The sequence below is a fragment of the Phalaenopsis equestris genome, unplaced genomic scaffold (assembly GCF_001263595.1).
Source record: "Phalaenopsis equestris unplaced genomic scaffold, ASM126359v1 Scaffold000403, whole genome shotgun sequence".
Lineage (NCBI taxonomy): Eukaryota > Viridiplantae > Streptophyta > Magnoliopsida > Asparagales > Orchidaceae > Phalaenopsis > Phalaenopsis equestris.
Window position 1 is genome coordinate 950,973 of NW_018164845.1, and position 27,875 is coordinate 978,847.

General features: G+C 32.7%; 1 protein-coding gene across 1 annotated transcript; it reads left to right on the top strand.

The window, feature by feature from the left end:
- Nucleotides 1–217: 217 nt before the first annotated feature.
- On the top strand, nt 218–27,610 carry LOC110026912 (cytochrome b-c1 complex subunit 8-like). The gene is made up of 2 exons (XM_020728120.1): nt 218–517; nt 27,381–27,610. Exons 1-2 carry the CDS (start codon nt 348–350, stop codon nt 27,427–27,429), a joined length of 219 nt encoding a protein of 72 aa, XP_020583779.1. The 5' UTR covers nt 218–347; the 3' UTR covers nt 27,430–27,610.
- The last annotated feature ends 265 nt before the right edge of the window (nt 27,611–27,875 follow it).

Below are 27,875 nucleotides of genomic sequence, written 5' to 3' on the forward strand. Positions count from 1 at the left end.
CATGGTCCAGTGGGACCCTCGGTGGAGCCGATCGGTGACAAGGGCGTCACGTGATTGGGTGGAGGAGAATGTCACGGACAAATAGTCCCACATTGGCTAGGTGTAGGACCGAAAAACAGTATTTAAGTCCTGAGCTGCCCACCACCCATAAGGGCTCTTTTGGAAGGTGACAAACCGCACCAAATAAAAGGAGGCCGTTGGGCTGCTGAGCCCGTCTTTGTATTTATTCTCGTGTTCTGGAACACCCGGCTAGCTTGGTAACTTTCCTAGGGCTTTGAATATTGGTCGGTACAGATCCAGAGAGCGTCAAGAGAGCGTGGAAGAGGAACAGAGAGCTAGAGGGAGAGATGGGGAAGACGCCGGTGAGGATGAAGGCAGTGGTTTATTCCCTATCGCCATTCCAGCAGAAGATTATGCCGGGATTGTGGAAGGATCTTCCGAACAAGATTCACCACAAAATCTCTGATAATTGGCTAAACACTGTTCTTCTCCTAGGCCCGCTCATCGGAACCTACTCGTAATCTTCCCCCCCCTATTTTATTTGATCATCATATTGTTTTTTCTGTGAGGGTTAACGAGAGCTGCATGTTATGATGTTTTTTTTTTCGTAACAAGAGCTGCATGTTATATGATCCTGTTTATTCTTTAGCAAATATTTCTCTCAAACAAAGCTATGAGGATTTACTGCGTTGGAGCATTTTTGCGGCAGAGATATTTTAGATTTTTTTTTTTTTGAAAATGCATTGATGGCAGGAACTTGGATTTCCATCCATTTTTAGGTTGGAATAGGATGATTTAATGATACTTATATCTTATTTAGTTGTTCAAAAAAATATGGATATTTGAAAGAGTGATAGAATAGAAAAAGAACTTCAGCTTTGCTTCTATGGTTCTTTCTGTTTAGTCTTATTTATAAGTCAGCAAATGATATGCAGATAAATGATTTTCGAGATTACCCTTTGGTGAGGTTTCTGTTTTTGTGTTTGATGAGGATTATAAATAGTTAAATGGGGAGTAGGTGGATATTAAAATATTATTTAGATGTGCAAATCCTTTTTTTTAACTTATATTCAATTTTTTGATTAAGCGTTAGACTTGAAAAAATCTGAGAGAGGCTATGATGTTGAAAGATTGAATTCGTAATGATTTTGTTTATATGCCTAGTTTCATGTTTATGTGATAACTAAGAATTTTGATGTAAGCATTTGTGCTATTTGAGATTTATTTTCACTCTTAAATGATATAATTTTTTAAGGATATTTATGATTTTGTTGTCTTTATGTAGCATTATTATCATATCTGTGTGTTTTGAATTATTTTATATGTAAGGGGCTTATTTAGCTTTTATTTGGGTTAATGGTGAAGGCATTTTTTGAAACACCCAAAATCATTAGTGGAAATTTTGGCCGACACTTGGCAAGTCCTTTGAATTGGATTTTTTTTTTTTTTTTTGGTGTGTTGTGCTCATATTGATATAGGCTACATGCAAGGATCTTTGCTATTGCTCGGAGTTCTAACCAGTAAGTTTAGTTATTTATATTCATTGTCTTGAATCTCCTTCACTTTATTCTCTTCATTTTTTACTGTAGAAAGCATTAATTATGGTACCATGCACTCCATGATTTGGCCATCAAACCAAACATCTTTTTGTCATTTTGGTGATAAAGCTTTGGATTTTTGCACTTCTATTTCTCTGTTACTGTCTTCTGATAAACCCAACCCCACAATACTCAAAACTAAGAGCTACAAACTCCTCAAAATGAAGATCCCTTACTGTGATTTTTATTTTTTGTTTTTTGTTTTTATATTTCATTAGGGCTTATTATTTTGGTTGTTTCCCTTGTCAATAAATTAGAATTCCATGAAATTTGGAGACACTTTGCTAGTTCCAGATCCAAATGCCTCACTAAATTTGATAGCCTAATAAGTTTTATGTACTCTCATCGATCAAATTATATTTATTTTACACCCATTGTTTTCACAATTTTTAACATTTTCCTCAAACTCCATCTTCAATGAGCTGAACCCAAACCATTCCATTTCTTTTTTATCTCATCCCCTTTGATCATTAATTCTAGTAAAAGGTTGTTAATTATGTTCAACCTCCCTTATCATCTGACCTTTCATATTACCATTGTTGCACTAGTCTACCTCTTTTTTTTCTTCTCCATTTTCTCTATTACATTATGCACTTAACCCCTCTTTTCTGATTCTTAAGTTTCATATACACCTCTTGCCACTTTGGTTAACATATGCAAGCCCTAATTAGGATAGTCAATCCACAAGAGCTCTCTTTTTTAATCACATAAAAGTTTAGTTTGCGCCCATTAATTCATTATTTTCTTGTTCCTCGCAATGATTAAAAGATTTTTGATGCAACAAAAGTAATTAGCTATAATGTTTACTTAGGTATTTCATGTAAATTAGTATTTTTCTATTTTATTTTAATCAAAATTAGGTTTACTTTTTTTTTGGATAATATATAGTTAGAATTTGAATTGTTTAGGATTTTGATTGGATTTGATTTAATCTTATATTTTTAACTACATTTCTATAAATGGGATATTCGTGGCTTGTAATGGAATTCAATTGACTAATGAATTGAAAATTAAATCTTCTTCATTTGTATTTTTATCCCTTCTCCCCACTTGAGTCTCTCCCTCTCTCTCTCTCTATCTATCTCCTTATGCTTGTTTCCTCTTCTTGTTAACCTGATTTACATCATTTGGCATCATAGCCAATGATTTCTCCCATTCGATTGATTTTCCGAGTATTGAACGATTTCTATGCTCATTCAACATTTCGTTAATCCCACGACCATCTTTATTTGCAGCAACAACAAGCCTTATCTCACTAAGTTGGGTCGGCTACTTGAATCTTTTTCTCCATTTTTTCCTATTGATGGTCATATTTTCATTTAATTCTAAAAAAAATTATGATCATTTTTTATATAACATGCTCAAGTCTTTTTAGTTTTTAGGTCACATGCTCAAGTCTTTTTAGGTCTACCTCTATCTTTCTTAATATAAGTTGAATTTAAAACATCTACTCCTAACTAGATCATCAGATGGTTGACGTTTAGTGTGACCAAACTATCTAAGATGACTCTCTCTAATCTTGTCTGCCATTGGAGCTACACTAGCCCTTTCACGGATACATTATTTTTGTCATTTTGTCTCTAAGCATCAACTCTTTCACAGATACATTCGTTTTGTTACATCAACCCTTTCACAGATACATTCATTTCACATTTTTGTCTCTAAGTGTCAAGCCACTCATTCATCTAAGCATTCTCGTCTCAACCACACTTAATTTAGTTTTATTCTTCACTTTTATCGGCCAACATTCCGCTCGATAAAGATTTGTAGGTCTCACCACCATCTTATAAAATTTTCTTTTAAGTCTAAGCAATACTTTTCTATCACAAAATAGGCCCAATGCATTTATCCACTTCAACCATCCAACTTAATATTCTACTAATAGCATCCCTATCTATATCATCATCACTTTTAACAATAAACTTGAGATATTTAAAACGTCACTCATTATAATGATTTGATCACCCATTGTTACAACTCTGCCACCAGATCAACTACTACTAAAATTATATTCCATGTTTTCAGTTTTAGTTCTACTCAAACGAAGGCATTTAGACTCTAATGTAGACTTCCATAATTTAAGTTTTTTCTGAGCTCTTTATCTAGTCTTATCTACAAGAATGATATCATCAACGAAAAACTTACATCAAGGTACATCCTTCTGTAAATGTCCAGTATGAGCATCCATAACTAAAGCCAAAAGATATGGGCTTAAAGCAAATCCCGGATATTATCCAACTGAAATAGGAAAGTACTTGGTCAATCCTCATTGTGTTCGAACACAAGTGATAGCTTTAGTATACATATCTTTAATGACTTGAATATAAGTCATATCAATACTTTTCTTTTTTAGAACTCTCCGAAGAAGTTCTTTTGGAACCTTATCTTAATTTTTTTCTAAATTAATAAAAATCATATGTAGATCCTCCTTACCCTCTCTGTACTTCTCCATCAAACTTCTCATTGAATGTATTTCTTCCATAGTTGACTTGCCGGACATAAATTCAAACTGATTATGAGAAATTTTTGTATCATCTTAACCTATGTTCAATTACTCTCTCCCATAATTATAATGTATGACACATTAACTTCATTTCTCTATAATTTGCTCTATTATGTGCATCCCCTTTATTCTTAAAAATGAGGACCAAAATACTTTTCCTCCACCCAGACGTCTTTTTAGCCTTTAAAATAATATTAAAAAAATTAACAAGTCAAGAAAGTCTCAAACCTCATAAAATCTCATAAATATTTTAACAGGTCTATTGAGATTCCATCAGGTCCTACTGACTTTCCCCTTGTCTTCTTTTAAGCATCCTCAATTTTCTTTTTTACTAATGCAACTGTAAAAAGAAAATAAAAATTATAATTATTAACAATATTAAGATCATTAAGGTTGGTCATATTTTCAAAAACTTCATTGAAAAATTTATCAAAATATCTTATCCATCTGTAGTGAACTTCTTTCTCTATATCAATGTTTTTTTTTTTATTTTCATCTATAATACACTTTGCTTGAATTCAATATTTACTTCATTTTTCTATTTTTTTGTCTAGTTTATACATATATTTTTCGTCATCTTTTGTATATAATGTATTAGAAAAATCACTAAAAACAGAATTTTTAACATCACAAATGGTTCTCTTAGACTTTTACAGAGCACCTTACGTTTTTCCCAGTTCTTTAAATCTTTTAAACCAATTTTTTAAACAAATCTTCTTATATATTATTTTTTCATATACATTATTATTCAACCACCAATTTTTTTTATTTATAAAAAATTTTTCGTTTGATTCTCGAAGTACATCTTTTGCCACTTGTTTAATTGTGCTTGTTATTTTATCCGATATAAAATTAGCTTCTTCATGAACATCTCAAATCTTGAAATTTTGAAGTTTACTCATAAACATGATTATATTTTGTCTTTTAGATGTCCCAATCTAATTTTATGACAATGTTTCACTGCGTTTTATCTCTTCCAACTCCTTATCTCAAAATTCAAAACTAATAATCGATATTGAGAACTTAAGTTTTCACTTGGAATGAACTTCCAACATTTACATTCTCGACGATCATTTAGAATGATTTTACAATTTTTACATTCTTCTTTCTTTGCTTTAACTAATTGTGATCTCTCTATATCACTTATTCTTAATAAGAGTTTGTCATTCTGTTCCTCACAAATCATCCCAACCACGTGTGATTTGCTCCCACCCAAGTGTAATCCATTCATTCTCTCCACTTGATCATAATCAAAACTCCTTGTCTCTATGGGTTCTCGCGCTTTCACTCTCTGATCGTTACTTCTTCAACTATTCAAAGTGCATCTCTCTAAGTTTGATGCACATTACATTTTCTTGCAATTTTTTCTTCTCTCATAATTTCGTCATGCAACAAACCATCGTTATCATGCCATTGCTAACATTTGTATCTCACAAACGCTCGTCTGCATGATACTTTTAATGCCATTTTATCTTACATCCAAATGTAGACTTATCGTTCGTCTGTTCTAACTGCACAGTCTAAGTACCAACATATTTATCCTCAAATCAGGACAATTATCAAATTCAATGAAAGCTTGAAGGAATTGCTATTGGGATCATTACATGATTGCTTGACCTATGAAGAATGCAATAAATATATGATTCGGATATATATGGGGTGCAGTCTAAACTTGCTTGAGTAATTACAAGAGTCTTATAACTCAATTTGGAACAAAGATATCATATATTATCATATGCTTTATCAATTTCATCAGTATTTGAAATGCCTGATTGTTATTAATGAGACTCTAAGCCTATCTCTCAATTTATGTATTATCATAGCTTTAATTTCATCATAGTAATAATGAGTCATATTACACCCTTGACTGTCATTCTCGTTTTTTTAGTCATAAATTTTATAACTTGTTCTCAAGGCATCAATATTGATGCGTTTGAATTTTCACTATTAATATGATGATCGAGTGTATCACATTGATGTAGAACCTGTGATAGTTATGTAAAATTTTCCACCAAATCTCATAATGTTCCAGTTTGTTAGATTGTTCTATTATATAAGAAACATTTTGTAGTAAGTTACTTAGATATCTGAAATATTGTATCTGAGTTTAAGTATGATTATATGGTTAAAATTAAGGTTATGAGAATATAATTTTTTGTCTGAAGATTAGCTTGATTTAGGTTCAATTTTGAATGTCTATAGCTTTTTATAAAGTTGGATGCTGTTGTGAGAAAAGTAAGTTTTTTTTTTTAAAGCAGCTATGTGTATTTAGAAACATTTTATTTAGAAAAAATTAGTTGATGGTTTTCTAACAGCTCGCACATTTTTGGAAATTTTGTTATAAGAAGCAGATTTCTCCTAAAGTAATTTATATTTGTAGCTTTTTTATAGTGTCATTTAAATTAATTTGTTCTTTATTTTTTTAAATTGCAGTTAGATTTAATTTTCTTCTTGGATAATATTTAGTTATGATATGAATTATTTAGGACTTGGATAGGTTGAGTTTTGAAGTTTGTTTGATTTGATCATATCTTGTAAACCATAATTTTAAAAGCTCAATATTCATGTCTTGTAAATAAATTCAACCGAATGATGAATTAACATTTAAATCCTCTTCTCATCTACTGGTTTCGTTCTCCTCATTTAATGCTCCCTCCCTCCCTCCCTCCCCCCTCCCTCTCTCTCTCTCTCTCTCTTCTCATACTTGAATCCTCTTCCCTTTACTGAAGTCTACATCATATTCTCTCATTTCCATGGCTATTCACTGAACCCATTCCCTTTTTCATTTGATCAAACTGATCTCTCTCTCTCTCTCTCTCATCCTTAAATCCTCATCTCTTTTTTGAAGTCTACAACTCTCATTTCCATAGCTATTCACTGAATCCACCCCTTTTCATTTGATCAAACTCACCGTCCATTTTACATTTTGACGATTGTTACTCTTTCTCTTTCTAGCCAAGGTCCTTAATTCTACTTTATTTCTCAACTTCTCACAAATGCTTCTTCCTCTCCTAGTTCAAAAATAAACAAGCCTCTTTTTTAACCACAAGCAAATACCTTACGCAATAACTTCTTTTAATGCTATTGATGCTTGCTAGCCTTGTTTTTTAATTTGTTTGTCTAAAATATACTCATTAATTTGGAATTATATTTTCTATCATGATATCACTTGTCTTGATTCAGGAGATTCTCATCCAAAGCATTTTGCTTATCATAATGTTCAATTGGAAGATCAAGTCTTTAGGGGTACATTCTTAAAGAGACATCATCTATCGGATGTATGATGAATGATGATCAAGCTTGTTTGAAAAAAACTTGTATCGTTACATGATGATAGATACATTAAGATCAGGATGACTTTTAAAATTTGAAATTGTTGTTAATAAGTTTGTATTTTGAATTTAAAATGATTCTTTTTCTATTGTGGAGTTAGTTTAATAAGGATGAGGCTACTAAATAATGGTGTTAGAGATAACGTTGTTTGTTATTTGATGCTGGCAGTTTAGGAGAAGATTGCGTCAAGTTTAAGTTTATTCATATAATTTCTTTTATCTATAAATGTGCTATTTCCTGTATTAGAAAGCAATTCCAGCTCTCCTAAAGCATTTTTTTCCCCTTCCTTTCTGTTTGTGTGCATAGCAACAATGCACGCACTATGGCAACTATCGACAATGTCACAAACTATTGGCATCATAGCAAACCATGATTACTCTGTGAAATAGCGAGTTGAAGGCACGCATCATAAAATGAGTTCCTTGTAGTAAAAAAGCCTTAAACAATCTTCTTTTTTGTGGGGTTTTGCAATCATGTTGAAGGATTGCATCAGATCGTTCTTGTCCTTGGAAAATTCGCAACAGTTCAAATATCTTCCATACATCCATTTTGAATAACTCATATACCTTATTATTATCAATTGCTTCATTAAATTGTTACCCATTGAGAGTGGAGATATCAGATACAAGATTTTGATTATTCTAATTATTTTTCTTCTGCTAGATATTTATTACATGCAATCGTTTTTAATTCTCCTATGTTCATTGTTACCCCTCTTACTGACATGATCTATAATATACGATTTCTTGCCAGTAAAATTATGTTGATGTTGCTTCCCACACTACTACTATTAAATCAATTTTAGCACATTCATTCCATCTTATTCATGTGGCCAACTTCCAAGGAATCAGAGATTTTGAGGTTAATGTTGATGATGAGCCATTTTCAGGTGTGGCTAGACATTGATGATTAGTTTGAGTTCCAAGATCTTTTCTAAGTGAGTGTTTTGGCTGTCATGGAAGCACAAAATGTAGAATTTGTAGAACCAACAATTGGAGATCCTACATTGCATTGTGTTACCTGTTTTATTCAATGTTAGACTCAAATTTGAAGTTCATCTTGTCACCCTTGTCGTCTTTGTGCTCCACTCTTTTCATTTGCACTTATATGATGTATGGTGATATTTTCTATTCAACTTCTCTACTTGATTTTCTTTAGCCAACCCAATAGCCTCTGCCCTCATGATCTTTACCCAAGCTCTTAGAAAAATAGTTCTTTGTGCGTCGTGCCATGAGAAATGATGCGAGTTGAATATAGTCTAAATAACTTATTTATATGTTTATTTTCCAATTCATTTTATAACTAAGAACTTTTGATGTATTTAGTTTTATGATAGGAACGATTGATAAGAACAATTGATAGGAATGAGAAGAGTTTCCACTAAAATTAGGACAAACAAATATTTTACTCCAACAACAACAACAAGAACCCTTTATCCCACTAAGTGGAGTTGGCTACATGAATCCTTTTTCTCCATTGTGTTCTATTGATTATCATATTTTCATTTAATTATAATAAATTAAGATTATTTTTTAATACAACATGCCTAAGTCTTTTTAGGTCTAACTCTACATTCCTTAACACAAGTCGAGTCTAAAATATATACTTTCCTAACTGGATCATCAAAAGACCGACATTTAATGCAACAAAACCATCTAATAAGTGATTCTCTCTAATCTTGTTTGCCATTGGGGCTACACTATAACCCTTTTATGGATATGTTTGTTTTGCATTTTGTCTCTAATGGTAAAGCCACTCGTCCACCTAAGCATTTTCATCTCACCAATACTTAACTTAGTTTTATGCCCTTCTTTTATAGTTGAAGATTTTGTGCCATGAAGCATTGCATGTCTCATCACCATCTTATAAAATTTTCCTTTAAGTCGGAGCAATACTTTTCTATCACACCATAGGTCTGATGCATTCCTCCACTTCAACCATCTAAACTAAATTCTACTATTAACATCCCCATTTTTATCATCGTCACTTTGAATAATGCGGGGTCTGAAAATTTGAAAATACTTGGACTCTCTTCGAAAGCTTATGTGTTAAGTTTTGGGTTAAATTTTTGGAAGACAGATAAGATAGTATATAAGATACTACCTAGAGGTTTCACCTTATATTATGAGGACTTTAAGATCTGGGGTTCGAGGTTTTTATAGGCGCAAACTCCTTACCCCCTCTTGGTCACAAAAAAACACTTTCGATTAAGGTTAGTCATTAGGCACTTAAGTGTTTAGACTTAACATATAATAATAATAATAAATTTGAAAACTTAAAAATTATAAAATTAGGGTTTAGGGTGAAAAGTATGCAAGGACCGCTACAACGACGACTGAGTGTCGTGTCCCATATTACGGACGGATGTGGGTAAATAAGTTAGTCCATGAAATTAATATTAGGGTATAATCTTAGAATGTAGTTACTTTCCTTATCCCACTAATAGAATTAATTGATATTATATTCATAGAAAGATAAATATCTTATATATTCTTGAAAAGTCACACTAAAAATAGTATAAATGTAATTATAGATAAAATTTTGAAAAATAATATTGTAAAAATCAATAGAATTATAGATAGAAGTATAGACCTTAAGATTGTTGTTAATACTAAGATTTTTAATATTATAAGTGTTTATGCTCCTCAGGTAGGTTTAGATATAGGTTTTAAATAAAAATTTTGGAATGACCTAAAAAAATTAATACAAATAATACCTTTCAAAGAAAGAATTCTCTTGAAGAAAGAATGATATCTCTTGAAGAAAGAATTTTTATTAGAGGAAATTTAAATGGACATGACGGTAGAATGGTAAAGATTTTAGAAATTTTCGTGGCAGCTACGATTTTTTAGTGATTAATGAAGAAGGTAGAAACATATTAGATTTTGCTTTAGCATTTGATTTTGTTTTTGCCAATACTTTATTCAAAAAAAAGAGATGAACATATTATTTATAAGATTGGATTTAATAAAACACAAATTGATTATTTTCTTATAAGAAGAAGAGATATTCGAGAATGTAAAGATTGTAAGGTCATTCAAATTGTGAATTTAATTACTCAACATCGATTATTAATTCTAGAATTTAAGATGAAGAATTGTAAAATAAAGAAAGAATACTAGGAATTAGTGTCATGGAATTAGATTGGGGCACTTAAAAGACAAATAAAATTATTTTTATGGTAAACCTCCAGATTTTAAGATTTGGGATGTCATGAACAAGCAAATTTTATGTGGGATAAAGTAACAAATACTATTAAACAAGTGACAAAAGTTGTACTTGGTGAATCAAAAGGATAATTTTCTATAAATAAAAATAGTTGGTGGTGGAATAATAGTGTGCAATAAAAAATAAAATATAATAAATTATGTTATAAAAATTAGCTTAAATATAAAAGTCTAGAGAATTGAGAAAAAATAAAATTGCCCGAGCCTAGAGAACTGAGAAAAAATAAAATTGCCCGCAAGAGTCTAAGAAAATAATTTGTGATGCTAACAAATTTATTTTTATTGATCTTTATAATAGGTTAGATGCTAAAGATGGTGAAAAGTATATTTATAAACTAGTCAAGCAAAGAGAAAAAGAAAAGTAAAGATTTAGCTCATGTTTATTAAAAATGAAAAAAAAATATTTTTTATAGAAAAAGATATTTAACATAGGTGGATTAGTTATTTTGATAAACGTTTCAATGAAGTCTCTAAAAATACGACCGACTTTAGTGATTTTAGTATCGTTAGTAATAATAAAATGTTTCATTTTTACCCTTGCATTAATAAAAAAAAAGTTGAGGAGGCTTTAAAAAAATCAAGAGTGGAAAGTCTGTAGGACCAGATAATATCCCAATTGAAGTGTGGAAATATTTAAGAGATTTGGGAGTTTCTTGGCTTACTAAACTCTTTAATATATGTTTAAAAACTAAAAAGATGTTTGAGGAGTGAATGAAGAGTATTTTGTTCTCCATCATGCACAAGAGTTTGCAAATTATAGTGGAATTAAGTTGTGTCATACTTTAAAATTATGGGAGAGGGTAATTGAACATAGGTTAAGATGTATTACAAAAATTTCTCTTAATCAGTTTGAATTTATGCAGGGCATGTCTACTATGGAATCTATATATTTATTGAGATGTTTGATGTAAAAGTACAAAGAGAATAAGGAGGATCTACATATGATTTTTATTGATTTAGAAAAATCTTACGATATGGTTCCAAGAGATATCCTTTGGAGAGTTTTAGAGAAGAAACGTGTTATAGGATGTTGGTGATACCTAGAATGCTTTATGGCGCAGAATGTTGGCCTTTAAAAGAGAAGCCTAAAACCAAGTGTTGCCGAGATGAGAATGCTTAGGAGGATGAGTCGCTTTACACATAGAGACAAAAAGTGAAATGAATATATCGGTGATAGGGTTGGTATAGCTCCAGTGACGGAAAAATTTGAGAGAGTTGTCTTAAATGATTTGGTCACATTGAACGTCGACCATCTGATAATCTGGTTAAGAGTAGATATTTTAGATTTGACTTATGTTAAAAAAGGCAGAGGTAGTCCTCGAAAAATTTGGTCATATTATATTAAAAAAATGATCTTAATTTATTAGAATTAAATGAAAATATGACACTCAATAGGATGCAATGGAGAAAAGATTCTTGTTGCCAATCTCGCTTAGTGGGATAAAAGCTTGTGTTGTTGTTGTAAAGTTATAAAATTATTTGTGGTAGCTTAAAAGTGAATGGTTGTGAAAAGAATGACAAATCTGATCAAAGTCCTATTGTTCCATCATCCCGGATTGTTATAGGCCTTAGTCTATTTAGTTGGTTGAGATAGTCAACCCAACTTGATAGAAAGATCATTGTCAGTAATTATGAATTGTTTCGTTCAAAAGAACCTTATCGACCTATTGTGAATGTTTGTCTAAATGGACCAATCTGAGTCGACCTTAGTTTATTGAAGGTTTTGTGTTCTATCAAATATTCCATATGATTCATATCTCTAAGGGAATACTATTGGGGAACATAAGAGTTACAACCGTGATTGCAATATAATGATGTCATTTGACAACAAACCACTTGACAGAGTTATGATTGTAATCGTTTATCATGGTGTCATTTGATAGAAAAATAATGCTGACAGAGGACTCGGGCCACATTCCTATTGGAATGTGATTATTTTAAGCATGGAATTAGTAGTATATTTAATATGGCATTTATTCTTTGTAGGCTTGAATCAGTATTAAATTTGTCCACCTTGACAAACAGTTGTGGAGGGTGAAATTGACATATTTCTATTTGATTATTTTATAAATGTTATGATTTAAAATTTTAACTCTTATAAGTAGACCCATTTTGGTTAAGATGTGCAATGAATATGATCATCATCGGGGAAAATTATTACTTAACATCATTTGAAATACCTAGTCATGTCGATTCTAGTTCTTATTAGGTGGATGATTGGACTGGGGACTCGGCTTGTCAACTCCAGTCTTTTTATGGAGAAGGATTGGACTGGCCAAAGTATGGAACTTATGACTTTTCATTATAGGCACAGCGACCCGTTTGACAGCTTGTGCAATTTAATAGTTTTGAACTCGATGTTTAAATTTAAGATTTTTTTCAAAGCTCCAAGTTGTCACATTTTTTAAAGGAAAAATTAGTTTTGAGCTTGAAGTGCGTGTTTGACCAACGCAACATTCCCAGACGATTAAAACTTAAGGTGATAGTTGGAGCACATGTGAGAATTTAATTTGTTGGTTCAAGTTGATTTTTAAACATTTTTGCATGCTTTTTAGGGTATATTAATTTGAGCTTGAGAATGTTTCAACTCCACAACATTCTCGGACCTTATGATCAAGCATCTAGCACGTTGGTCGTAGCTTATGTGGGAGTTTAATTTGTTAGCGTAAATTGACTTTTAAGAGACATTATTATTATTTGCAAGCGTGTGTTATCATTACGATTTATGCAAATATTTTTATTTTAAGCTTTAGTTTAGCCTTTTGTGTGCTCGTGTTGAAGGTTGTGGATTTCGTGGCATTTTTTATAGTTGCAATTTTCATTTTGACGGGAACTTATTTGTATTAGTTGGTAAGCATTCAAATTCAATTGGTTCAGTTTGAGCTCAATGACGAGCTATCGAGTCACCTATTAATCATATGTGTTTGATTGCGTTTGAAGTATCAAATTGCTTTTAATTTTGCAATTTTCTCATCTCTTTCAGTCCAAATTTGAGCAGCATTCTGGTGTTATCTCCCCTGATCGGGAGGTACTTAGGCAAGAATGGGTCTGCCTCCATGCCAAGAAAGGCATATATAGGTGGCTTGCACCACGACCTAAAATAGAGTATCACACCATGCAAAGAAATGGGTGCGCGGGTCTTCAGACCTACAAAAGGACCAGCACAAGCAGAATTTTCCCGCCACACTAAGAAAAGCATGTATAAGTACTTATATTGCAATTCGGTGGCGGCAATTTTGTCCTCGTCCTTACCATACAAAAAAATGTGTATATAGGGGTATTCATCTACAAATAAATACAAGCAATAGGTTTTCCTGACTATGTCAAGAAAGACATGTATGTGTACTTATATGTCACGTCGAGCCTGTTTATATGCTAAGTCGAAGATCATGATAGGTCAAAAGTGTGATCGGGCAACCTTTCTCTGCTGAATTTACAGCTTCCATTGAAGTTGTCATATTTATGAGTTAGCAGTTGCTGTATCAAACCCATCCTTTAGGAATTATGGCACCAACTCTAACTTCATCTTGTTGTTAAGCTTGAGGGTGATCAAGCCATATTGATTGGCTGCATCTTCTAAAGCAGATTATGTATTTCCTGACAACGGATTTGAGAGGAACACCACAGTAAGCATATCTCGTGAGAAACGTTTCTTGTGTATTTTTTTCTTGTAGCTCCTAACTCTAGTGGTTGAAGGTAGAGGCAAACAGAAGAGAAGTTCAGTTGCTAGCTTTGTCAGAGCAGTGTTGAGGATTGGAGTATGCGGCTGGGTATGCGGCTGGGTATGCGGCTGAAAGGAGTGAAGGATTTTGGGAGCACAGAGGAAACAACGCAGCTGGGAGAGGAAAGGCAGAGAGCCATCAGATGGAGGCCTCGGCTAGGAAATATGCTGGAGAGAGAAGTGGCTTGGGGTATGAACTGTAACTGTAAACTTACGGTTTGGAGATGGGATTGGTGAGAGAGGGGAGCTGCGGTTCTTGTAGAAGAGTAGGGTGAGCGGACATAAGGGTGCTCTCAGACGGCAAGAGTGGGGAGTTGTGGGACGCATGGGAGCACAAAAAGAAGCAAAGGGTGGTGTTGAAGGGTGGAGGAAGATGACCAGATCCGGTTCTTAAGCACGCGATATGGGAGAAGAAGGTGGCTTGTTGGCGGCTTTGTTCTGACGAGAGAGTAGGGAGACGGAGGTAGAGTTGCTGTCTTCTGCGATTGAGGAAATGAGAGTGGGGCAAATTAGGGAGAAAAGTTTTGGGGGGTAGATTAGGGAATTTTTATTTTATTAATTTTTATTACCATAAATGAGGTGGCACTTATTGGCTGAAGAGGGAGGTGGAGATATGGGCATGAAATGACAATAAGCGTTTGTTTCTATGGGGCGAAATGGTGGAGTTCTGAATTTTTTTTAATTATGCGCCTCGATTTGCATGTGATAATTCACGTGTGAGACCCAAGTAATATGAGTGTACCTCTTAGGTAAATTCAACTTTTTGGATGTGCTCGCTCAATCTATTTGGTGATTGGAGATCCTTTGAGGAACTTTAACGATTGTCGAGACGATTTGAGCCCGATTTATGCTTTTTGTGCCGGCTACTTGTTGTTTTTATCATGTTCCATTGTTTTGATCATTGAAGACCCCTTAAACAATTTCGACGCCCTGGATCTGCTCGTGTGATTCGTTTCACAAATGGAGGTCATCTTGGCATCTTCTATGGTGGTTGAAAAGAGTTGGCTTCTATCTATGAATCATTGAATTCGTCATCCATCTTTCAACATACGCCCAATTTATTCGACTTATGGAATATATGTGAGGGTCAACAAACAATAGACCGGAGATATCTAAAATGTTCACTCCTTTTAATGACCAGATCACATATTGTTATAACCCCAACGCTAGATCTACTACTACTAAAATTACATTCCATGTGTTCTGTGTTGATCTACTCAAAGGAAAGCCTTTAGACCCTAAAGTTGACCTCCATAATTCATGTTTTTTCTAAACTCTTTCTTTAGTCTTATCCACAATAAGGATATCATCAATGAAAAGCATACACCTAGGTATATTGTCCTTTAACCGTTGACATTCATAATTAAAGCAAAAAGATGTGAGCTTAAAGCAGATCTCTTATGTAATTGAACTGAAATAGGAAAATACTTGGTCAATCCTTCTTCTGTTCGAAGATAAGTAACATCTCTAATATACATATTTTTAATGACTTGAATATAAGTCATTTCAGCACATTTTTTTCTAGAACTCTAAAGAACTTCTGTTGAAACCTTATTTTAATATTTTTCTAAATCAACAAAATTCATATGTAGATCCTCCTTACTCCTTGTACTTCTCCATCAAACCTCTCAATAAATATATAGCCTCCATAGTAGACTTCTCGTGCATCTGATTTTGAGAAATCTTTGTATCACGTCGTAACCTATGTTCAATTACTCTCCCTTATTTTTGATGTATGACACGTTAACTTAATCCTTTTATAATTTGCACTCTTACGCATTCCTTTCATTTTTAAAGATAGGGACCAAATTATTCTTCCTTCACTTCTCATACACCTTTTTAGTTTTTAAAATAATATCAAAAAATTTAGTAAGTCAAGCAAATTTCAAATTTCCTAAACATTTTCACACTTCTATTTTCTAATCCTACTGATTTTCCAACATTCATTTTATTTAAAGCATTCTCAACTTCTGTTTTATTAATGCCATGTTAAAATTAATAAGTTTTATTATTATTAACGATATTAAGATCACTAAAATCGAACGTATTTTAAAATCTTCATTGAAAAATTTATCAAAGTATTTAACCCATATATGTTGTATATTCTCATTTAAGAAAAAAAACTTTTTTGACTTTTATTGTTAATACACTTTACATGGGCTAAATCTTTACTTTTTATCTTTTTATTTGGCTATTTTATGCATACATTTTTTACATTCTTTACTATCTAATATATTATAAAGATCACTAAAAGCAAAATTCTTAGCATCACAAATTGTTCTCTTTGGCTCTCTATGGGCTTATCATATATTTTTTTTCAATTCTCTAAGCTTTTACATTTTAACAAATTTTTATAAAAAAAATTATTATATTTTATTTTTCTTTCATATCATTATTCCACCACAAACTATTTTTATATAGAAGTGTTTTTTCTCTTTTCATTCTCCAAATATATTTCTTACAACTTGTTTAATAGTGTTTGTTACTTCATACCACATAACATTAGCTGTTTCATGAACATCCCAAATCTTAATATCTTGAAGTTTTCTCATAAAAATAATTTTATTTATTTGTGAAGTGCCCCATCTAATTATATGATAGTATTTTATTGCATTTTTTATCTTTTAACTCTTCTTAAAATCCAAAATTATTAATCAATTTAGAGTATAAATTTTCATTTGGAATTACCTTACAATTTTTAGAATTTCGACGATATTTTTTTCATAGGAAAATAATCAATGTGTTTTTATTTTATCCATTCTTAGAAGTGATAATATGCTAATTTATTTTCTTGAAGAAAATATTAGTAACGATAATCATAAGCTAAAGCAAAATTCAACAGGACTCTACATTCTTCATTAGTTTCTCCAAAACCGTAGTCACAATGAATAATTCTAAAATTTCTTATTACTCTACCAACATTTCAATTTGAATCACCTCCCACAAAATTCTTTCTTCAAGAGGTATCATTTGTATTAATTCTTCTTAGTCATTCTAAATTTTTTTTTTGAATATATATATCTAAATTTATATGAGCATAAATATTTTTAACATTAAGAATCTTATTATCAATATCAATTTTTAAAATTATAATTTTATCTTTAATTCTATTAATTTTTGCAACATCTTCTTTCAAACTCTTATCAATAATTATACTTATATCATTTCTATTACGACACTTATTTGGATACCCAATTTTAAAACTTAAGCTATCAATCTCCTTATACTTTTCTTCAACCTATTTATTTTCTTAAATGCATGAGATATTTATCTTCCTATGAACCCTAATATTTACTAATTTTATCAATTTACTTGTGAGAGTACCTTTAGTATAAGTTTTTATCCTAATATTAGTTTCACATCTATCCATAATGTAGGAATTCTTACTTATTTAACACTATGTTTGGGCGCCAGTGCAGTGGCTCTTGCACACTTTTCGTTTTTTTAGATTGTACAATGTATTACTTACAAGGGACGCTCTAGCATTTAAACAATGATTTAAAGGATTCATGTCATGATTTTTTGACAAAAATTTTACATTGGCAGTTAACAACTTAACACAATCCTTCATTTTTTGCATATGGGGCTTGGGCTCTAATAACACCAAATAACGTAACTTCAATACATAAAAGATAAGCATCTTTAATTCAAGATATAGGCGATCTTTTCCAAACCCTAAGATAAACACGTATAATTTGAGAGGTAGGCAATCTCTCATGAACTCTAACGCTAAAATTTAAGGTAAAAATAATACATATCCCCAACCCTATTTATATCTCACAATAACAACTAATGATTGAATTTCCCTTAGTCTTGCACCTAGTATAAGTTCTCAATTTATTTGGCATGCTCGGCGTTAGTTTAACATAACTGCCCTCTCGAAAAAACATCTTGTTCTCAATGCGGAAGAGAGAAAACTATTGTTGGATGGTCATATGGCTCCCACGTAGCGTCATCATCTGACAGACATTTTCATTTAATTAAAAGTTTGCAGTGACTTTCATGAGTTCAAAATGTCGTCTTGTGCACATCCATTTGCCGCATTTGATTCTGATGGTGTCCTAACTTCAAGTCAATCTTGGAGATTGTAACAACCCCAAACAACTTGTCCAGTAGCTCATCGATCACCAAAATCTCGACCAACTCCGTATCATGTGTTTCTTCCCTACTATGCATCTTGATTAAAAATCTCAACTCTACGTCCTGAATTGCCCTCATCATGGTCTTGAGTGTCACCAAAGTCTTGCACAAATTAGGTTCACTGCGAAACACTACTATCTTGTCTTTCTCTTGAAACTTCATTTTCAAGAGTTTCTAATTCATCTTTGTCTCCCCAATGGATTTCGACTATTTTATATTCAATATAACATCAATGCTCACTAAATTCAAGAGAAGAAAATGCTCCATGTAAATATTTTGTAGTGTCAAAATCAGTTATTTACAAAGCTTTTGTGCTCTTCTCACTTGTCCCATTCTCATCATGACTTCAAAACTTCCTGTGTTAATCATCTCAAGCCTCAATTGCTTAACTACTTGAGTAGAAATGAAGTTATGAGTGACCCCATTATCTATCAACTCAACTACGTCCTATTTTACGTTATGCACTCAATGTTTGATAGCGTCTTCGATGTTAACCCCTCCCTCGAGTTTAATGCAACTTTTATCACATCCAAGTGAGGGTGTTCCTCCTCCTCCACAGTCTTCCTTATTTGTGCATTTCCTGCGTCATCTTCACATACTGTGGGAACCTATAATGTTCTATCCTTACATAGTGTTCTGGGGCAAACTTCTCATCACACCGAGAATATAACACTTTTGCTTGCTTTTCTTGAATTTCTATCTCTATAAGGATTTTAAACGTCCCCTACAGCATGGCCCATCATTCCTATCTTGTGGTCTCTCTCTTTGGACTTACACTAATTGAGTTTTTGTTATCATCATCGTTATAACATTTCAGTTTGACGCTTCACCTGTGCTGCTTCTATTAGCTTGTTTCATTGCATTTTTATTTTCAATCAACCAAGCTAATTCAATAGTTTCTCTCTATTCTCGCGGTCTCAATAGAAGAAGTGTTGGTTGAATTTCTAGCTTCAACCTTTTCATGAAGGAAAGGCTTTTTTCGATATCTCTCTCAAATAGTCGGATAACATCTCAATTTCTTCTTATAGTTCATGATAGACCCTTCCCGAACTCATGCGAAAAGCTGCTTGTGTAATTCCCCTTTCTTCGTGTTTCTTAATTGCTCCAAGAATCAGTATTTGAATTCTTCTCATGTTCTAATTGGTTGATGTCGTTCACTCCATTGATGCCATGTTAAAGCTATTCCCTCTAAGCACATGGCCGCCACCATCAAATTTTCGTCCTTTGTAGCTTATTAACATCAAATTATGTCTCCATGCGATAAACCCAATTATAAGCATCAGCTCCTTCAAAGATTGACACCTTCAACTTTCTTATAAGTGAGTCTCCTCAATTTTCTTGATAGAAGTTTGTTCCGCCCATGAAGCGGGGGTTGGGTTCCCTTCCTTGACCCATATTTATTTTCCTTCTTCCATAATTCGAGCTCTCCCCATAATATGTTCGCTTGTCCCTATAGGCCCCTGAATTGCCTTTCGCCCAGAAGCGTGTCGCAATAGAAAGCGCTGGTGTCGTTGGATGCAACCCTTTGTCAGTGTCTCACCCACTGTGATTCCCCTGTTCCAGGACGAAATATTTCGAATTGATCTTTTTCTGCCAAGAATCATGCACTGTCACATGTTTGTTGTAGCTTGTTCTAGCCATCTGGATATTCAGCGCGATGTTGTCGACTTCTTATAAAGAAACAAATGGCGTGTTGGATTGCCCGACTTTAATACCAATTCGATAGGAAAGATTGATAGGAACAAGACAAGTTTACACATAAATTAGGGCAAACAAACATTTTAATTCAATAACACCAAAAAACACAACTCAAATACACAAAAGATGAACACTAACAATTTGAGAGGTAGGTGATCTCTCCCAAACTCTAAGATAAATACCTTCAATTCGAGAGGTAGGTGATCGCTCCCAAACCCTATCCCTAAGATTCAAGACAACAATCATAACTATCTCAACCCTAAACATATTAGTCCTAGTTATACCCCACATAACTAACAAATGGCTATATTTCCCTTCTACTTTTGCGCCTAATATAAATCTTCAAATTGTTTGGCGGGTGGGCGTCAGTCTAACCGTTTCCTAAGACATCATGTTTATGTAATTTTAAATTTTCATTTCATTCTAATATCATGAAGGGGATATTATGGACTTTTTTTAGTTCTTGTATTGTTATTAATCTCTTTGTATGTTTCACGCTATCTAAATGGTATCTTCACCCTGCACTATGATTAATGATGAATAAATGTATGAAATTCAATAATCTATCCCATGTAAAATTGCGGTTGCAAAAGTACATATCTACGATATGTCAACGATATGTGCAGAGTTAGCATTTTTTATGGGGAGTAAAATGCATTGTGCCAACAATTATTTTAGCTCTTTTGCTTGTGGGTATTTGGGAGTTTGACCACCAAATTTATACATCCATCTTGGGCGGTTTGGACTCTAGTAAAGGAGTGTATAATCACGAATTCTAATATCTTATTTTAGCTATAGGACAAACACAACACCTTCTAAGAAGTCGATCAACATCGCTGATGGAGGCCAATAAAAGTTATCTCGAATCAAAGTGATGGTCTCCTCTCGTCTAAAGTGTCTGACCAATTTTCCTTTGAATATATTCAGATAAAATATATTTCATAAAGCGCGTTGTGGTTCACACATTCTATTGTTAAAAAATATATGCTCATCGTAAATGAAGTGATAGGCTTCCTCTTGACATATGTGATTTCTTTCCAAATTATAGGTCCTTGGAAGAAATGTATTTTATAGTCTAGAAATTGCTGACCTTATATTGGGGCCTATTAAGAAGAGAATTTTGGTGATAGGATGTTGGCAGTCTTGATTTGAATGCTCGATTTATGTTTCATGATATACTTGAAGGAAGTGGAAAAAATTTAGCTCACTTAGTTTGCCTACTTTTGACTTTACTTTGATCATGTAGATATGTAGTATTTCATGATCTGGATATAGAATAATGTCATCTGATAATATATAATGGTTTCAATGTTTTTAAGCACAAATTATAGTATTGAATATTTTTTCACGTGTGGAGTACTTGCGTCAAGTTTCACTAAATTTTCACTAAAATAAGTGATCATAAGTTCATTCTGACTCAAAATGATGTCAAAACCCACATTCTACATCAAAAATAAAATGAAATTGTGTGGCGCCAATATTAGAGCAATGGTTATTGATTGCTTAATCTTTGGGAGTTTGACCACCAAATTTATACACCCATCTTGGGCGGTTTGGACTCTAGTAAAGGAGCGTATGATCATGAATTCTAATATCTTATTTTAGCTATATGGCAAACACAACACGTCCTAAGAAGTCGATCAACATCACGCTGATGGAGGCCAATACAAATTATCTTGAATCAAAGCGATGGTCTCCTCTCGTCTAAAGTGTCTGGCCAATCCTCCTTTGAATACATTCAGATAAAATATATTTCATAGAGAGCATCACAGTTCACACATTCTATTGAGAAAAAAATATATGCTCATCTTAAATGAAGTGGTAGGCTTCCTCTCGACATAAGTTATTTCTTTCCAAATTATAGGTCCTTGGAAGAAATGTATTTTATAGTCTAGGGACGATTGACCTACCTTATATTGGGGCCTACTAAGAAGAGAATTTTGGTGATAGGATGTTGGCAATCTTGATTTGAATGCTCGATTTATGTTTCATGATATACTTGAAGGAAGTGGAAAAAATTTAGCTCACTTAGTTTGCCTACTTTTGACTTTACTTTGATCATGTAGATATGTAGTATTTCATGATCCGAATATAGAATAATATCATCTGATAATATATAATGGTTTCAATGTTTTTAAGCACAAACTATAGTATTGAATATTTTTTCATGTGTGGAGTACTTGCGTCAAGTTTCACTTAATTTTCACTAAAATAAGTGATCATAAGTTCATTCTGACTCAAAATGATGTCAAAACCCACATTCTACATCTAAAATAAAATAAAATTGTGTAGCGCCAATATTAGAACAGTGGTTATTGATTGCTTAATCTTTGGGAGTTTGACCACCAAAATTATGCATCCATCTTGCGCGGTTTGGACTCTAGTAAAGGAGTGTATAATCAAGAATTCTAATATCTAATATCTTATTTTAGCTATATGGAAAACACAACACCTCCTAAGAGGTCGATCAACATCACGTTGATGGGGGCCAATACAGATTATCTTTAATCAAAGCGATGGTTTCCTCTCGTCTAAAGTGTCTGGCCAATCCTCCTTTGAATACATTCAGATAAAATATATTTTATAGAGAGTATCGTGGTTCACCCATTCTATTGTGAAAAAATATATGCTCATCTTAAATGAAGTGATAGTCTTCCTCTCGTCATAAGTGATTTCTTTCCAAATTATAGGTCCTTGGAAGAAATGTATTTTATAGTCTAGAAACTATTGACCTTATATTGGGGCCTACTAAGAAGAGAATTTTGGTGATAGGATGTTGGCAATCTTGATTTGAATGCTCGATTTATGTTTCATGATATACTTGAAGGAAGTGGAAAAAATTTAGCTCACTTAGTGTGCCTACTTTTAACTTTACTTTGATCATGTAGATTTGTAGTATTTCATGATCCGAATAGAGAATAATGTCATCTGATAGTTTATAATGGTTTCAATGTTTTTCAACACAAATTATACTATTGAATATTTTTTCATGTGTGGAGTACTTGCGTCAAGTTTCACTTAATTTTCACTAAAATAAGTGATCATAAGTTCATTCTGACTCAAAATGATGTCAAAACCCACATTCTACATCAAAAATAAAATGAAATTGTGTGGCGCCAATATTAGAGCAATGGTTATTGATTGCTTAATCTTTGGGAGTTTGACCACTAAATTTATACATCCATCTTGGCCTGTTTGGACTCTAGTAAAGGAGCGTATAATCACGAATTCTAATATCTTATTTTAGCTATATGGCAAACAAAACACCTTCTACAACACGTCCTAAGAAGTCGATCAACATCACGCTGATGGAGGCCAATACAAATTATCTTGAATCAAAGCGATGGTCTCCTCTCGTCTGAAGTGTGGCCATTCCTCCTTTGAATAAATTCATCCTTTGAATAAATTCAGATAAAATTTATTTCATAGAGAGCATCGTGGTTTACACATTCTATTGTGAAAAAGTATATGCTCATCTTAAATGAAGTGATATGCTTCCTCTCGACATAAGTGATTTCTTTCCAAATTATAGGTCCTTGGAAGAAATGTATTTTATAGTCTGGAAACTGTTGACCTTATTTGCAATGCTTATTTGCAATGCTTATTTGCAAGCTCACCAAATATATTTAGTCCTATACTCTAAATCAACATTGCTTCTAGAAACAATAGCTTGCTTCTCCATTTAGCCAGGTTTTCTCATACATAGAAGCAATAACTCGTGGTGTACCTTCTATCAATGAATTTTCCGTACTCAATTTGCTTCAGTGTAGACTTCTACCACTCTGTTTCCGGTTCTCTAAAAAATTAATTCATACCGAGGAGTCTTCTTGAGAAGCCTCAGAATCATGTACACCATCTCTAAATGTTCTTCATTTGGGTTATTCATATGTTGGCTCGCAATGCTGACAAATTATATAATCTCTGGCCTCATAAGTGACAATTACATGAGTTTTTCTACAAATCTTTGATATCTTCTCTTATTCATAGATATATTTTATTTTCTCCTCTATTAAACTTTTTGTTAGGATTCATTGGAGTATCATTAGATCTAAAAATATCTCATAGTTCCTAGGTCCATCTTATTCATAGATCTAAAAATGCCTTTCGTGGACCTTGCTATCTTTATAGTTAGAAAATATCTCATAGTTCCTAGGTCCTTGATTTCAAACTCAGTGATAAACACTTCTTTGATCTTGAGAATTTTCATTTCATCATCACAGTCAAATCATAACATCTGCATATACTATAAGTGCAATAACTTTCCCTCGCTGAGTGTGTTTTATGAACAAAGTACGTAAGAATATCCATTAAATCTCATTATTTTTGCAAACCTTTCAAAACACATTCTTGGTGATTGCTTAAGTCCATAAAGAGACTTCCGAATTTGCATACTAGGTGTTTGTTGGAATTATTCTTCATATTCCTGTCGGTATCTCCATATACAATTCTTCTTCCAGATTCTCGTTTAGGAAGACATTTTTATGTTAAGTTGATGCATTCTCCATATTTTGTTCACTGCTACTGAATGAAGAACTCTGATAGTGTCTAGTTTGACAATTGGTGCGAAGGTCTCCTGATAGTCAATCATATAGGCTTGTGCGAAACATTTTTGCAGCAAGGCTTGCTTCTCTTAATACTCCTATCAACTTTGTATTTGATATTGAACATCCATTTGCATCAAACCAATTTCTTTTCCTGAGGGAGTTTAGTAATAAACTTTGTGTCATTATGCTTCAGTGCTTGAATCTTCTCTTCAACTACTTTCCACCATTTTGGATTTTCAAGGCTTCATGGATGGATTTAGAAATCCACACACTATCATTACTAGAAATAAAAGCTTTATAGGATGATGATAGCTTCCCGTATGCTACATACCATTGAATTAAATATCTAATGGAGCTTTTCTTCTCACCAACATCCGAAGATGATGGGGATAACTCAAGAGTACTAGATTCCTCCTGACCCAAAATTTCAAGTGGATGCAAACTTGTGTTTTGGTTTGAACAGTTTTGTTCTTGCAAGTTATTTTCCGTCCGCTCAAGATTTTTCTTTCTTTTTGTGTACACACGAAGTTCTTTGTTATGGACTTCAAGCTGGGTTGGTTGGATATCCTTAACTAGGATAGGAGGGCTGGTTGGAGTAGGTAGTGAAGCCGTGTAGGTGTCATTAAATGCATCTCAAATATATTGCTCATTTGCACTCTCCCTCAACATCAAATTTGACATATTAGGATTGATTTTCAAAAAATGTGACATTCATGGAGCTGTAGTATTTTCAGGTGAGATGAGAGTAATAGTTATTCTCTTTTTTGTTAGAGGCATACCCAAGAAAAATACACTTGATAGATTTAGAGTCAAGTTTTGTGTGATTTTGATAATAAATGTGAACAAAGAACACACCAAAATAATTTATGCAGCATAATATACGAGAAAGCTCTGAAGTGAGGATAGATAACCATCAAATATGAAGAGGTGTTTTGAAATACGCAGTTAGACATTCGATTGATAAGGTATGTTGCGATAAAAAACAGTTTCCCCAAACAATGTTTTGGTGATGAGAAATCTTAATTGAGCGGGAATACTTCAAGAAGATGTATGTTCTTTCTCTCAGCAATCCCATTTTGTTGTGGATATTAGAACATGAACTCACAGCGATGATTCTAGTTTTTGAATGAAATGACTAATGATAGAATTAATATTTCTTTGTATTATCAGTTTTGAGCATATAAATTTTGAATTGAAATTAAGTTTGCATCTTGTCATGAAACTTTTAAAAGATTTGGGTTGTTTCAGATGTCTGCTTCATTAGGAATATCCAAGTAGTTTTAGTGTAGTCATTTAATAAATGAGACAAATCATCTCGCCTCACTGTAGCTTCTCCTCGCCAGTTGCAAAGAACTTAAAGCTAACTGTTCTATAAAATTTTCTCGTGCTCTCCAATGTCCCTTCCTCATTCCTTTTTTTTAATTTTTTTATTTTTCAAATTTTCACACTTTTCCTCTCGCCATAAAAAAAAAAAAAAAAATCTCCCGGAGCTGTTTCTGTTTCGGAATATTTACATTCACTCAATTCCAATGTATTTACTTATATAAGACCTAAACTTAAAATTTTTTTACATACTTTCCACCTTATCTATGCATTCAAGTGTGTATTTCTCTTTCTTTAAGTTAAAATAGTGGTATTTTTGGTGTGGTATGAAAGATTTGAGTGATATAAATGTAAAAAAGCAACATTTAGATGTTAGATGTGTAAATACACAAGAATTGGCGGTATGCATGCAAAGGCCCCTTATATTTTTTTCATTAGCCGCGCGAATACTAGTATTTGAACTTAAGGGCTTGCATTTGCACTGGTTGTTATGATAAAGAACTTAATGCTGTTGGTCTTTTTGCCCGAGAGAGAATTTCTTATTGTTTCTTGGAGAGAGTATGTCATTTGGTCAGCTTTTTACGCCATGTGTATGCAAGATTTTGACGAATTGGAGATGTTCTTAATGACACAAAAATAACAGCAGTATGATCAGTGTTACCATTTTGATTCTTAAATGCTAGTGCAATTTTTAATTATGGTAATGACATTTAATATATGAATCTTATATTTACAAAACAAGCATCCAACTACCTTCCCTTTTATAATAATACCAGATAAATTAAAACAAAATTCCAACTTCCAATCGTAATTTTTCGCATTCATTAAATTCTCAATGAATCCGCACGGCGTGCACAAATAAATATATTTGTCAACTTTTTATTTTATTTTATTTTTTTTTGGTAGGGTGGTAGATATATAAATAATAAAGCGCATTTTACATACATATCATGCAATTTTTATGTATTTACATATCTAGCGCCTAAACATTCATATTGACATACATACCACTCAAATCATTAACATCGCAAAAAAAATATCACAATCAGTTGAAATACATCTTTTCATGCATAGATTATTGGCACAAAATATCTTAAGTGCAAATATTAAACTTTGGGAGCTTGATGTAAATACATAAGAGTTGTGTGATATGTAGGTAAATTTCCCATGATATTGTTGTTTATTATTAACCTATTAATTGATCAGTGTGTGTCCTTTTCTGATTCATAAATGTGCTGTTATATTATATATCTTTGAAATGTAAAATTATTTGTTGCCCTGCTACTGATCCAGGTATGTTCAGCATTACAAGGAGAAGGAGAAGCTTGCGCACAGGTATTAAATCTGAAGTCTTACAGAAGATGCTGAATATGGATTGCAGTATCTGAATCAGCGTATATGTTTTTTCCTGCATAAATATTGAGACCTTTTTTAAATAAATTAGATTAATAACTGCATTTTGCTGCACTGATGGGAGTATTTGTTTAATTATTTTAGTAATAATTACCGACATAATTGAATGTGATGGATCTTCCTATTATGTTTTTGGGTCATTTACATGCATACCACACAATTCTTATACATTTTTACACGCCTGACACCCAATTTTGATATTTACATTCAAAGATATAATATAAAAATATCACCATTACTAACTTTTCAAAAATGAAATGTAACATTTCAGGTCTAGCTTTATAAACCCTTGTTATAAATAAAAATATCAAACTTGGGTGTTAGATATGTAAATACATAAGAATAGTGTGGTATGTAAATTGTCCTCTTTAAAAC